Source organism: Pongo pygmaeus, chromosome 4 (assembly GCF_028885625.2).
Source record: "Pongo pygmaeus isolate AG05252 chromosome 4, NHGRI_mPonPyg2-v2.0_pri, whole genome shotgun sequence".
NCBI lineage: Eukaryota > Metazoa > Chordata > Mammalia > Primates > Hominidae > Pongo > Pongo pygmaeus.
The window spans coordinates 78,497,556-78,511,598 of NC_072377.2; the positions used below are offsets into that span (position 1 = coordinate 78,497,556).

At 44.0% G+C, this 14,043-nt stretch overlaps 2 protein-coding genes across 8 annotated transcripts in view; one reads left to right on the forward strand and one right to left on the reverse strand.

The window, feature by feature from the left end:
• The window catches only part of FAM169A (family with sequence similarity 169 member A), an 88,822-nt gene extending 84,522 nt beyond the window's left edge, over positions 1–4,300 (reverse strand). For 3 of the 7 annotated variants that reach the window (XM_054486992.1, XM_054486993.2, XM_063664898.1), the window contains exon 1: positions 3,786–4,300. In XM_054486992.1, the coding sequence (XP_054342967.1) occupies positions 3,786–3,968 (183 nt within the window). In that variant the 5' untranslated portion in view covers positions 3,969–4,300. Of the gene's footprint in view, positions 1–1,215; positions 1,472–3,191; positions 3,359–3,785 lie in introns of those variants that run through there. The other 4 variants (XM_063664902.1, XM_063664899.1, XM_054486994.2 and 1 more) reach the window with 3 other exon arrangements.
• On the forward strand, positions 2,401–4,312 carry LOC134739591 (fibroin heavy chain-like). The gene has a single exon (XM_063664903.1). It carries the CDS (start codon positions 2,971–2,973, stop codon positions 3,406–3,408), a length of 438 nt encoding a protein of 145 aa, XP_063520973.1. The 5' UTR covers positions 2,401–2,970; the 3' UTR covers positions 3,409–4,312.
• The last annotated feature ends 9,731 nt before the right edge of the window (positions 4,313–14,043 follow it).

Consider the following 14,043-nt stretch of genomic DNA (forward strand, 5'->3'; position numbering starts at 1 on the left):
AAAACTAGCATCTTATTGGAACAGCTAGTAACCAAAACTGTATTCATTAAAAAAAAAAAAAAAAAAAAAAAGGCGGGGGTGGGAGGAATCTAGGTACGTCACAAACTTTCTAGCCTAAAAAATGGGTTAGCATAGATGAGTAGTCGCCTATACAGAGCATGTAAACGTTAAGGTATCATATACCAACTCTAAAACTCCATGAGTCTAATAAGTATTCTAGGATATCTCTGATAAATTATTAGTTTTTCCCTTAATATCTTTAAATCATCACACCTTTTCCTTAATAAATTCTACCTTGAGTGATTTTATTGTTATCATTGAAACAACTGTGAAATATTCCTACTACCACTGAGGCATACCAAATTTAGAACTTAAATTTCAGAGCTAAATATACAAAAAATAATGGCATGTGAAGAGACTATCGTCTTAAATACGATAATCACACAACTCCTTTTTTCACTCAGAATCATAAAATCTTAGAGGAAGGAACATACAAGTTTTGTTTAACTTCCTACCCAAACAACAATCCTTTATACAGAATCCTTGACAGATATTATGGGAATCACTACATTAATACTCAACTCTCTTATGTTGTACTTACCTTTAAAAAGTAAATCTTACTGAATTTTTAGGCAGATGACTGAACATAATACGCTTAAGGCTTAAAACGGAGTATTTAGGTAGGAGCTAATAGAGAAAAATATTCGGTTTTTCTTTTCAATTTCTCAACCATTGGTAAAATAATGCTCAAAATCTCAAACAACTTCAAAGACAAAAGCACACCAAGATCACTTCCAAACTAGAGTCAATTAAATACAATCTTACCAATTCAGTGAACTTCTCTGACTTGTATAATAACAGAAGTTAAGTTTAAGAGTTGTGTTTGACTCAGCACTGTTATTTGCTAGAAAAAAAAAAAAAACTCATTCCCCATAGGCCTAGGATAGGTCCAGACAGGTCACCTGCAATCTCTAGCAGGCAATCTTTGCTTAAATTCCCTAAACCAAGACTCATATCTAAATGTCCAAGGTTCTTCTCACCTCCATAATTCTCCCTATAGAATAAACATATCTTTAATGGGAAGCACGATATTTTTGCCAGGGATGGTACACGATATAGAATCACTTGTTTGAAGACAAAATTAGTGGGAGAGTCTTCAACAAAACAGAAAATAAAAAGTTTAATTTAATAAGGAGGATGGCATGGAAACTTTACCTCAAAAGCACTTAATTATTTCGTTTTCTCCAAATCAAAATCCTTTGTTGGATATCTATTCCATCTTGGTGTTTCACTGTTGTTGCCCAGGCTGCAGTGCAAGGACACGATCTCGGCTCACCGCAACCTCTGCCTCCTGGGTTCAAGTGATTCTCGTGCCTCAGCCTCCTCAGTTGCTGGGATTACAGGCATGTGCCACCACACCCGGCTAATTTTGTATTTTTAGTAGAGACGGGGTTTCACCATGTTGGCCAGGCTGGTCTTGAACTCCTGACCTCGTGATCCACCCGCTCTGGCCTCCCAAAGTGTTGGGATTACAGGTGTGAGCCACCGCACCGGGCCTATATCCCATTTTTATTACATAAATACCACTCGTAATGACATGAATACTATCTCAAAGGTCAGACTAATTTGAAGCCTTTTAGAACCTAAAATCCACAGGTAAAACACCTTAATTTATGGTCACTCATGTGGAAGGTCAATGTTGCTACTCACATAAGCTATTTCTAAGTTCCCCAAACGGATCCTCATCATTAACTTAGAGAAAAGTCCACTATAATAGCTACAAAATTTCTGTGAAAGACGATCATGTTTTATCTTTGTTTGCGCTTCAAGCGTTAGGACAAACGGACTTTTCCCAGGTGCCTCTCGCCATCTCATTCCTTGCCTTTCCTCCAAAACAAGCAAAACTAAAACACTAAAAATTTTAGTCTGGTCCATACTAGTCACTAAAAATCTTTCCTCTTGTAAACACTTTATAGTACGATAAGGGACGCAGTTTGCAAAGATCATCTGTACATCCTATGTAAAAAATAAAAACGCATGGCACACCAAACCCAGATCCACTTCGGTGAATTCCCTCCAGGGCCCAAATGTGTGCATTATGCAACAGCCAGCACTCCCGATTGTAATCCCTGTCTGTGATGCAATGACAAAATACAAATGGCTTGGGTATAATCTGCTCAGTTCGTAAGTAGTAATTCGCGAGGAGCCAACGAATTAAAAGAATTCCCAAATTCTCAGCAACCTTGAAAATGACAAATTGTGTCACAGTACTGTGAGAATCACAATGAAAACTTTCCCTTCCGGAAATTTTTTAGAAATATGTCCCTCCGGTCCCAATCCCCCAAAAAACCCGTACACACGTTTTAATTTACGTTAGGAACGGTTCTCCCAGTGGGGGAAGATGACCTGCATCAGGTGGTTATCTTCGAATCCACCCGATACGATACCCACGCCGCTTCCCAGACGCTGAAAAGCCAGGGAAATGCTTCATCTTTTCTCCCCAAGGACAGTCATGGGAGTCAGTGTAATCCAGACCCCCGAGCCATAAACCACCCAGGGTTCAAGGCTTCACCTCCCGAAGCATAGGCCTCTTGAAAAATGGCATAATGGAGAACTGAGAACACAATTAGGACAAAACTGCAACGACCTGCATTCTAGAGGAGGGAGAATCATACAATATCTATTCCAAAAGTAGTCACAGGTAAAGAAAGGCGGTCAGAGCATCTCTGGAGGCCACCTGGTCGGGTGAACCGAGTCTAAACGCTGAAGTTCCACACCTCCCCGAGTCCGCGTCTCCCCAAGCCAAAGCAATCAGCTCGCACGCCAAGCATCCAGGTGGGGAGAGGGCTAGGGGAGGGGGCGGCAAGTCGCAGCTGCGAACCGGCCCGCGGCGGAGGCGAGCGGAGAACGGCATTCCCTCACACAAAATGGTGGCGCCGAGGCGGAGGCCCGCGCACCTGGGGGCGCCACATGCCCCGCAGACCGCCGCCAGCTGGACGCGAGCCCCAGGTCCAGGCGGCCCGCACTGGTCTGCGCCAGGCCCAGCCCGCGGGGGCCGCCCACAGCCGGTGGCCCGCGTCGCCGCTCGGTGTCCGTGGGTCTGGTGCCGGCGGGGGCGCGGGGCGCGGGGCTCGGTGCGGCCGCCTCGGCCTCACCCCACGGTCCGCGCCGGGGATAGGGAGCGCACTCACCTCAGACGCGCCCCGGGAGCCGCTGGAAGAGTCCGGGAAAGGAGGCGGAGCCGCGCGAATGAATGGAGCCAGCGGCTGCTCGCTGGCGACCTCCGGCCGGTCCCGGGCCGCACAGCTCGCCGCTGCCAGGGCGGGTGCGGCCGCCTCCCGCTCGCAGCGGACGCCCGGCTCCTCGTCGCGGGTCGGCCGCGGCCCACCGTGCCCTCCGACGACGTGACGCACTAGCGCCGCAGCGCCTCCAGCCTTCGCTTCCGCTCAGCGCCCGCGCCCACCGCGAATCCCCCCGCCCGCCCGCCCGCCGGCGCGGAGCGGCCCCTCCTCGGAGCCTGGGACGCCGCCCTGCCTCCCTCCGGCCCCGGCTCTCAGGCGCCGGCCCGGCAGGTGCCGGCTTGGCCAGCCCGGGGGCGTCACGCGGCCCCCGCCTCGCCACCCGCGCCCCCTCTCTCCGCCCCGGCCGCCGTCACCCGGCAGCGCGACGCCCAGCTCAGGGCGATGGCTTGGTATTAAAGAGTGACCTTGGCTTAGATATAAAAATAGATGCGGTTAAGCCGCGGGGGCTACAACGCTGATTTTGCGTATTCCTTTAATGCCGACCTTCGCAGGATTCTGTTCGCAGAGCCCGGTGGAGTTCTCCAGCCACGCGTAGGCCCTCCTGAAATTTACCCAGAGTGGACGCGGCCATCCCGGCCTCGGGACAGGGGTGCAGAGGGCACGGGCGAGGACCGCCGGCCTCTGCCCCGCCACTTTCATCCTAAACCTACTGCCACTTAGGTGCATGCAAGGAAGAATCGTGGGCTGCTTTCACAGTCTAGAGAAGTCCTAGAGCCCGGACTTTCATCTGGAGATGTCAGGGAAATACCAAATTCCTGCGCTGACCTTTTCTCTTTCACCGTTTAACCGGTACAGACTAACCCTGACCCAGAAAGACAACAGGGTTCCATCCGGCTTTCCTCCCCTGCCTCTCCCAGCTCTATTCTACCGTCTTATGGCCTCTGGCGCCTTTGCTAATTACACACTCCTACTGAAAAAATTAGCCCTCCAGCATTTAAAACATGATAAATTGTCTTTAAGGTAATGCGTATTGTAGTCTAAATATATTTAATAAATGTATTGAGAAACAATATTGTATCTAAGTATTAACGTCAAGACTTTCTTTTACTCATCATCCAAGAACCATAGCATTATGTTCGGCTCATCCAGAAAAGTTGGAAATTGCGTCTTTCATTCCTGGGAAATATTTAGCAATCACAATACCAACTTTCACGAATTTACTAATGATTAGCAAAATTAGCAAGATCAAAAAATACTTCAAAGAATGTTTGTTGATATAGTTATATTTGACCCTGATTTAAAAAAAAAAAAGGCTTTCCTGCCATATAAGAATCTATTCTTTCATTTGTATAATATTTAATTAGCCAAAATCCTGACTATTACACATCATTTACCATTTTAATGAAACAATGAATTAGATTTAATAGAGCAGGAATTTTGGGTAGTTGGGTTCTACCTATAGCCAGTGATGAATGAAATTATATGACTTGTATTCACATTTCTAGAGCTATGTGTAAGTAGGAGTCCCCAGGGTAATCCCAAACAATTGCCATTTGGGGAAGCTTTGGCTACCAGACTATGCCCTACAGATGTTGAAGCCTCAGGCCTTAGTGTAAAGCTAACCAATACAACTTGTTGATAATATTTGAAATGCCTGGGTGTGATTGACTCTTAGCTATTGTTTAAGAAGTGTGCGGGTATTTGTGCCTGGGTCACGGACGCCTGGCTCCCAGATGTCTGGCTATTCTGGTAGGAGACAGAACTACATTCACCCAGACCTATAAAAGAAAAGGTCCAATTTTTTGTTGTTGTTGTTTGTTTTTGAGACAGGGTTTCACTCCCACAGCCTAGGCAGGCTGGAATGCAATGGCGCGATCTCGACTCACTGCAACCTCCGCCTCCCAAGCTCAAGCGATTCTCTGGCGTCAGCCTCCGGAGGAGCTGGGAGTGGAGGTGCACACCAACGCATCCCGCTAATTTTTGTAGAGACGGAGTTTCGCCATGCTGCCCAGGCTGGTCCTGAACTTCTGAGCTCAAGCGATCCGCCCGCCTCGGCCTCCCAAAGTGCTGGGATTACAGGCGTGAGCCACTGCGCCAGGCCTGATTCTGTTTCCCCTACTTGCAACATGACACTATTTTTGAGAGTTTTTGTTTTTTTCTTTTTAAATCACCATTGACTTCCCTCTTTGGCTGAGATAAATTTTGCTTATCTTAGTGGGCGAAGAACAACAACTGAAAAAATGAGCCTTTATCAGATTAGTATATGCTGAAAATTGTTACCACAATATTTTGAAATATGCTTTGAGGCTTTTTTCTGAACGGTTTTTAGAGTAAAAGGATTATTGCTTTGGTTTTTGTTGTTGCAATGCTTGCTTTAATTATTACTTTGTTATTAGCAAAGGAAACATGTTAAGAGTTCGTTCTGATTGTATTTTTCCTCTATGTTTAAAGGGGAGTGGAACCATCTTAAGTAAAAGAAGCTTGCGACAACCCTGGATTTTGGAGGTTACTAATACACATGACCCAGAAAAGAGCTCTTTAGTTGCACTGGGGAAGAGGAATTCTTAATAGCTAAAATCATAACTGATGTTTTTGACAGCTAACAAATTGCCAGGCACTCTACAGACTTCTTTATGGAAATTAATTCACTTAATCCTCTTGCCATCCTTCCAGGTATACACTGTTACCCCCAGTTTACCTAAGAGGAGTCTTGAGGCACACAGAGAAGCTAAGCAATTTGCCCATGGTCACACAGATAGTAATCCTAGCATGTTGGCTCAAGAGCACACTCCCTTAACCAGAATTCCATACTGCCTTAGATGTGCACAAAATCCTATACCATATGGATAGATTTTGCTTTTGAAGCCCTAAAACATACTAAATGTCCTATACTTTCAAGTTTAAATAATTTCTTAGATCTAGTATTTTCCCAGACAGGAAGGAAGAATTAAACCCTTAGTTAGAAAGAAAACTTGTAAAAACTTCCTCTGGTATATACTAAGCAAAATTTTATAATCTGTTAGTTTTTGAAAAGCACATTTTTCATTTTTACATCATTTAAGTATAATTGCTCTCCAAGTCCCGCCCCCCAGTTCCAGGGCATAATTACAAGTTTTCGTTCTGTTTATTTAGTGCATGGAAAAGACACATTTCCTCAGAAAGATTCATCATCATCTTTGACCCTCCAATAAGACATAAATGTGTTGGGAACAGGCCCCCCCAAAATCTCGCCATAAACTGGCCCCAAAACTGGCCATAAACAAAATCTTTGCACCACTGTGACATGTTCGTGATGGCCGTGACGCCCACGCTGGAAGGTTGTGGGTTTACCAGAATGGGGGCAAGGAACACCTGGCCCACCCAGGGCAGAAAACTGCTTAAAGGCGTTCTTAAACCACAAACGATAGCAGGAGTGACCTGTGCCTGTACATGCACCTCCTACAGATAACTAGCCAGAGCCCATCCCTTTATTTCGGCCCATCCCTTTGTTTCCTGTAAGGAATACTTTTAGTTAATCTAGAATATATAGAAACAATGCTTATCACTGGCTTGCTGTCAATAAATACGTGGGTAAATCTGTTTGAGGCTCTCAGCTCTGAAGGCTGTGAGACCCCTGATTTACCAATCCACACCTCTGTATTTCTGTGTGTGTGTCTTTAATTCCTCTAGTGCCCCTGGGCCAGGGTCTCCCCAACTGAGCTGGTCTCGGCATAAATGGATAGATTTAGAATCCATCATATGTTTTAAATACATTAAATCACAGGGAGAATTTTTTTTTTTTTTTTTTGAGATGGAGTCTCACTCTGTCACCCAGGCTGGAGTGCAGTGGCGTGATCTCTGCTCACTGCAATCTCCGCCTCTTAGGTTCAAGGAATTCTCCTGCCTAGGCCTCCTGACTAGCTGGGACTACAGACGCGTGCCACCACACCCAGCTAATTTTTTGTATTTTTAGTAGGAAATGGGATTTCACTATGTTAGCCAGGATGGTCTTGATCTCCTGACCTCGTGATCTCCCCGCCCCGGAATTCTCCTGCCTCAGCCTCCTGAGTAGCTGGGATTACAGGCATGCACCACTATGCCCGGCTAATTTTTTGTATTTTTAGTAAAGACGGTGTTTCACCATGTTGGTCAGGCTGGTCTCAAACTCCTGACCTTGTGATCCACCCACCTCGGCCTCCCAAAGTGCTGGGATTACAAGCATGAGCCACAGGAGAACATTTTAATAACTGAGGTAGCCCGGGGATTTCTAGATTGAAACTATTAGCCAATCAGCTAACTAGTTAGCTAATAACATCAGCCATGGCAATGTAGAAAGACAATCTTCCCTGCAGGCACTAAAAGACGAAAAGGGACACCTAACTTAGAATGCTTGATTTCTTCCTTTGGTATGTAAGAAAACACGTCACAGGAATGCTTTCAGAATTAAAAGCAGTGTTTTGACTGAGTTTTATTGGTCAAACACTACTATAACTGCAGATTTCAAATTCCTGAGTGATACTGTGCCCTGGGGGGGGAAAAAAGAACCTGAAGAAAAGAGAAATAAGTTTGAGAAGCCCAGTTGCATTTGTTTTGCTGCTTGATTTGCTTTAATATGTGGTAGAACGACAGAGAATTTGGTAAGTTTAGTTTGGGCTTAAAAGAAATAAAATGTACAATTTTTCATATTATTAATGAAAAATCACATACATATTTACATCCGTGGTAGGTACTGCTAGTTGCTTAATTAATATCCATTCTCTCCTTTCTTTAGGACAAACCCAATTTTGTTCATGGTGGCAATGTGCCCACTAAAACTGTTTTCCTCCCTCAGACTCCTCTAGTAGCTGGGATAGCCATATGGTCATTTTGGCCAACGAGTTGTAAGCAGAAATTATTAGATATGGCTTCCAAGAAAGCTTTTATTCTCTGATAAAAGAGGGCGGACTCAATCGGCATATACCTTTATCTTTTGTCAAACATTTGTACTTTTTCCTTCTTCCTGTTTGGAAGGAAGACTTAGGTCTGGGAGCAGAGCAGCCATCTTAGAACCATGAGCTGATGATGAGAATGAAATCCATGTATTAATATGCTAGAGCCAAGAAACGGGAACCTGGGACAATGGTGATGTTATATGGCTGCTACACCAATTCCAGGCTGCTCACCTCCAGTCTTCTCTGTTACTTACCAACAATCCTAACTAATTCTCAAAGTTAAACACTGTCACTTTTATATAGCTAAAAAAAAAGAATACTTCTAGAGTATGTTTACTATACCATATATATTTACCATCCTTTGGCCGGCCATGGTGACTCACGCCTGTAATCCCAGTACTTTGGGCGGCTGAGGCAGGCGGATCATTAGAGGTCAGGAGTTCGAGACCAGCCTGGCCAATATGTTGAAACCCTGTCTCTACTAAAAATACAAAAATTAACTGGGCGTGGTGGCAGGCACCTGTAATCCCAGCTCCTTGGGAGGCTGAGGGAGGATAATTGCTTGAACCTGGGAGGCGGAGGTTGCAGTGAGCCGAGACTGCACCACTGCACTCCAGCCTGGGTGATAGAGCAAGACTCAGTCTCAAAAAAAAAAGAAAAGAAAACCAAATACCATGTATTCTCACTTATAAGTGGAAGCTAACCATTAGGTACTCATGGACATAAAAATGGCAACAATAGAAACTGGGGACTTATGGGGAGAGAGAGAGAGGGAGCAAGGGTTGAAAAACTAACTATTGGGTACAATACTCAGTACCTGAGTGACAGAATCATTTGTACCCCATACTTCAGTATCATGCAATTTACCCATGTAATGAACCTGCACATATACCCTCTGAATCTAAAATAAAATTTGAAAAAGAAAAACAAATACACAGAAAAGTGTAATTAAATTTCGCATTTTTAGTTAAAACAAGTAGAAGAATCAGGATGTAGAGAGGGATTCTTTTTTTTTTTTTTTTTTTGAGACCGCGTTTCGCTCCTGTTGCCCAGGCTGGAATGCAATGGCACGATCTCTGCTCACCACAACCTCCGCCTCTCAGGTTCAAGTGATTCTCGTGCCTCAACCTCTCAAGTAGCTGGGATTACAGGCATGTACCACCACGCTCAGCTAATTTTGTATTTTTAGTAGAGACGGGGTTTCTCCATGTTGGTCAGTCTGATCTCGCACTCCTGACCTTAGGTGATCCGCCTGCCTCGGCTTCCCAAAGTGCTGGGATTACAGGTGTGAGCCACCGTGCCCCGCCCGTAGAGAGGGATTCTAAAATTAAAATATTTAGTCCGTGTTTTATAGGCAGGCAGCAACCTGGCATATATATCAAAAGTAATGAAAATATGGATATATTTCCCATAATACCACTCCTGGAAACTTATCCAGAGAAATACTTAAGAAAAAAAAGTTATGTGCATGTCACTGAATGATGTCACTGAGACTTTTTTTTTAAAAAAAGCCAAAATGTACAAATACAAAAATGTCTAGGCTCGGTGTGGTGGCTTACACCTGTAATCCCAGCACTTTAGGAGGCCAAGGAGGGCAGATCACTTGAGGTCAGGAGTTTGAGACCATCCTGGCCAACAGGGTGAAACCCCGCCTCTACTAAAAATACAAAAATTAGCTGGGTGTGGTGGCGGGCACCTGTAATCCCAGATACTCAGGAGGCTGAGGCAGGAGAATCACTTGTGCCCGGTAGGCAGAGGTTGCAGTGAGCCAAGATCACACCACTGCACTCCAGCCTGGTCAACAGAGTGAGACTCTCTCAAAAAAAAAAAAAGATATTTAATAATAGGTATATTGCTATTCATCAAAGAAATACAAAATTTTCACCTATATTATTGCAGACAACAGGGGGCATTTTATAAAATTACTAATAGCAACTTGCAAAGCATATTGGAATATCTATACACTGTAACAGTTTGGCAGAAAGTGGAACACCTGTCTGGATGCAATGTATCATGATCATCATTGTCATTGTTGCTGGATTTCATTTATCAAATGTTTATATGCTAGACATTGTACTAAATATCATACTTAAGTTATCTTATTTAATGCCCACAATATCTGCTTGATGTGGATACTATGATCCTCATTTAACACATGAGGAAACTGAAGCTTAGAGAAGTGAAGAAATTAATCCAAGGCTATGGAACAGGAATTGGACTCTTCTTCTGAAATACTCTAGATTTTGGAGACTAGACTCTAGACTTAACTATACTGTTTTTCAATCAGTATATATCTAGCTTCTAGAAAATATTTATATTAACAGTCTCTCACCCAATATTTATGCATTTATTAATTCAACACGTCCTTTGAAATGTCTGTTATGCCAGGCACCATACTAGATATACCCTGTGATGTGATCATGTAACAATAGAACAGGCAGAGCCAACAAGAAGTTGACCTATGAAACAATGGCTTGTAGCAGAGTGTTGGGTACCAAGAAATGAAGCTGCAGAAATAGGCAGGACCTGTTATTCTTAAAAAAATCCTGTTCAACCATGGTAAGGAGTATGGACCCAGGCCCAAAGGTAATGGGAATCCATTTGTATTAGTTTGTTTTCACACTGCCGATAAAGACATACCCAAGACCCGGCATTTTACAAAAGAAAGAAGTTTAATGGACTTACAGTTCCACGTGGCTGGGGAGGCCTCACAGTCATGGTAGAAGGCAAGGAGGAGCATGTCATGTCTTACATGGATGGCAGCAGGCAAAAAGAGAGCTTGTGCAGAGAAACTCCCCTTTTTAAAACCATCAGATCTCGTAAGACGCATTCACTATCACAAGAACAGCACAGGAAAGACCTGTGCTGTTAATCACTAATTTAATCACTTCTCACCTGGTTTCTCCCACAACATGTGGGAATTGTGGGAGTTACAATTCAAGATCAGATTTGGGTGGGGACACAGCGAAACCATATCACCATTTAAGGAGTTTAAATTTCAGAGTGACAGGACCATATTTGCATTAGCAAAGAGATGACAGTCTGATCTAGAGGTGACAGTGAGGATGAAGAGAAGTAAATAGATTCTAGAGCTCAAAGGTGGAAAGTAGAATCAACAGGGTCTGGCAAAACAAGTAATATAATTGAGAAGGCAAGCAAAACCATCAGGTTCCTGACTTGAGCCACTGGATAAATAATGGTGTTATTTACTCAAATAGCAATCACTGCAGATAAGGATTTGGGGAGTAAAATTATGAGTTCCATTTTGTCTATGTTGAGTTTTTATGTGCTTGTAAGACATCCAAGTGGGGACATCTAAAATAGTGAGATCTTCAGGACTTCAGGGGAAATATGTAGACTTAAGGTATACAGATCAGGAGATATCAGCATAGGCATGGTAATTGAAGCCTTGGAATGAGTGAGCTTGCTCAGAGAGAATGGCAGGGAAAAGCACAGGTCGAGTCAAAATCTTATAGGGACCACAGAAGATCCTGCAGGAGAAACAGCATGGTCAGAGAGACAAGGGAGAGTGTGATAGCACAGAAGCCAAGAGACAGAGGTGAGTCGTCAGTGGAGTTAAATGCTCCCTTCAGAATTCATCCAAAGAAATAACTAAGGATAAGCCCAAAGACTTGCCTACAAGACTATTTCAGTACTGTCTGTAATGAGAAAATATTGGTAGTGGGGAAAGGAAGGGGGAATCCAACAGTAAGATTGTTGTTAAATAAATATTGGTACATCCATGCAATGGAATGTTGTGTAATCTTTAAATCGCATTTCTGAAGAATATTTAATGACATGGGAAAATGTTAAGTAGAAAAAGCATCTGTTTAAAAATTATGATCCCACTTTTGCTTTTAAAATTATGCTTAATCATACAGATATATTCACAGAATATTTAGACCATAATGATATGCAATATATAAAAATGTTAACACCAAAAGTTGGAAATGGATTAGAAACAGGCAAGACTGGGTAGTGGAATTATTGGATGGATGGTTTGTATTTTGTTAATTATATTTTTCTCATTTTCCACGCTGAACATATAGTCCCTTTACACTAAGAAAAATCTTAATAGGTTTTTGGTTAAGAAACTTATAACACATAACACATAATATGCAGTGATTAAATTTTTGTTTTGTTTTGTTTTTTTGAGACAGGGTCTTACTCTGTCACCCAGGCTAGAGTACAGTGGCACGATCATAGCCCACTGCAGCCTTGACCTCCCGGGCTCAAGCTATCCTCCCACCTCAGCCTCCTGAGCAGCTGGGACCACAGGCATGCACCACCATGCCCGGCTAATTTTTTTTTATTTTTTGTAGAGACATGGTCTCCCTGTGCTGCCCAGGCTAGTCTGAAACTTCTAGGCTCAAGGGATCCTCCTACCTTGACATCCCAAAGTGCTGGGATTACAGGTGTGAGCCACCATGCCCAGCCCAGTGATCAAATATTATACTTGGAGAAACTAGGTACCAACATGGTACAATATGTGTGCTGTAACATTAAGTTATAGCAGGTTATATTACTTTATAGAAAGATGCAGGATAAGGACTTGGTAGAAGAACTGTCAAAGATAAAGCTGGGGCCGGGTGTGGTGGCTCACGCCTGTAATCCCAGAACTTTGGCCGGCCTAGGTGGGTGGATCACTGAGGTCAGGAATTCGAGACCAGCCTGGCCAACATGGTGAAACCCTGTCTCTACTAAAAATACAAAAAGTTAGCTGGGCATGGTGGCTCATGCCTATAATCCCAGCTACTCAGGAGGCTGAGGCAGGAGAATCACTTGAACCTGGGAGGCAGAGGTTGCAGTAAGCCGAGATTGCACCATTGCACTCCAGCCTGGGCAACAAGAGCAAAACTCCATCTTAAAAAAAAAAAAAGATAAAGCTGGACACTAGTTGAAGACAGCAAAGACAGATTTTATTCAGTAATTAACTGCGGTAGGGGAAACAGCTGAGTTCAACTGTGAGTTGCACAGAGGTGTCTTGGAAGATGGGGGAGTAGGGAAGAGGAGCGGGCCTGGCCCCTGTAGTGTCACAGAAGTAAAACATTACAAAAAGTGGGTAAGTGAGGTAGGGTCAATATCCATGTAATTAGGCCATCTGGTTCTGCCAACTGGCATTTATCCAAGTTAGGCTTCTACCCTCCCTCAGAGTCTGGGAGACAGAGGCCTTATCCTTCTTCATAACATTCAAAGGAATGGGTTTTCAGGGCCTTGACAGAGACACTCCTGAGCTGTAGAAGATACACATCCATCTCAAAGGGACAAAGGGAGTTTTTTCAAATAAATGCTCTGAGAAAGGGATGTGAAGGGCCCATGACTGGGTGTTGCTGGAACAAATGGTAAATTCTTTTGGCAACCTTGAACTTTGCTAGACTGGAACTCAAGGCGGGCCAGGTCATCCCAGGCACATGGCCTTAGGATGCTAAAGCAATGTCAGCGTTTGATCAAGTCTCTTAGAGCAGTGGTTTAGATGGAGATGTTTGTGCCAAATATGCAGTTCTCAAGAGTTAAGGTATCCGTGATCAAAGGGTGGGACAGATCCAAGACAGGCAGAGCAGGTCCTTTTCCTGCCCAGCTGGGTAAAGGCCTCTGCCCTGTTAATCATGGAATAAATGAGTCCCTGGACTTTAATGCTTACCCAGTGCCCCCCACAGAGTCAGTTCATGGATGAAGGGACATCCTGGGAACACATGCCATATTGTCCTTGTTCTGAGGCCTCCACACACAGCAGGGCCTCACACAACGTCACGCACACACCAGAGAGGGCACAAGAAAAGGCTGAAAACCTGCCCAGGTTCTGCATGCCAAGCCAAGTGCCCTAACTCTAGGCTTCATCACCCGGAGGAAGAGGTGCCATTTTCTAATCTGCCTGCCCAGAGGAAGTACCT

What these genes read in the sequence shown, in the direction of transcription:
- LOC134739591 (XM_063664903.1), top strand. Translation starts at nt 2,971, where the DNA reads ATGCCCCGCAGACCGCCGCCAGCTGGACGCGAGCCCCAGGTCCAGGCG.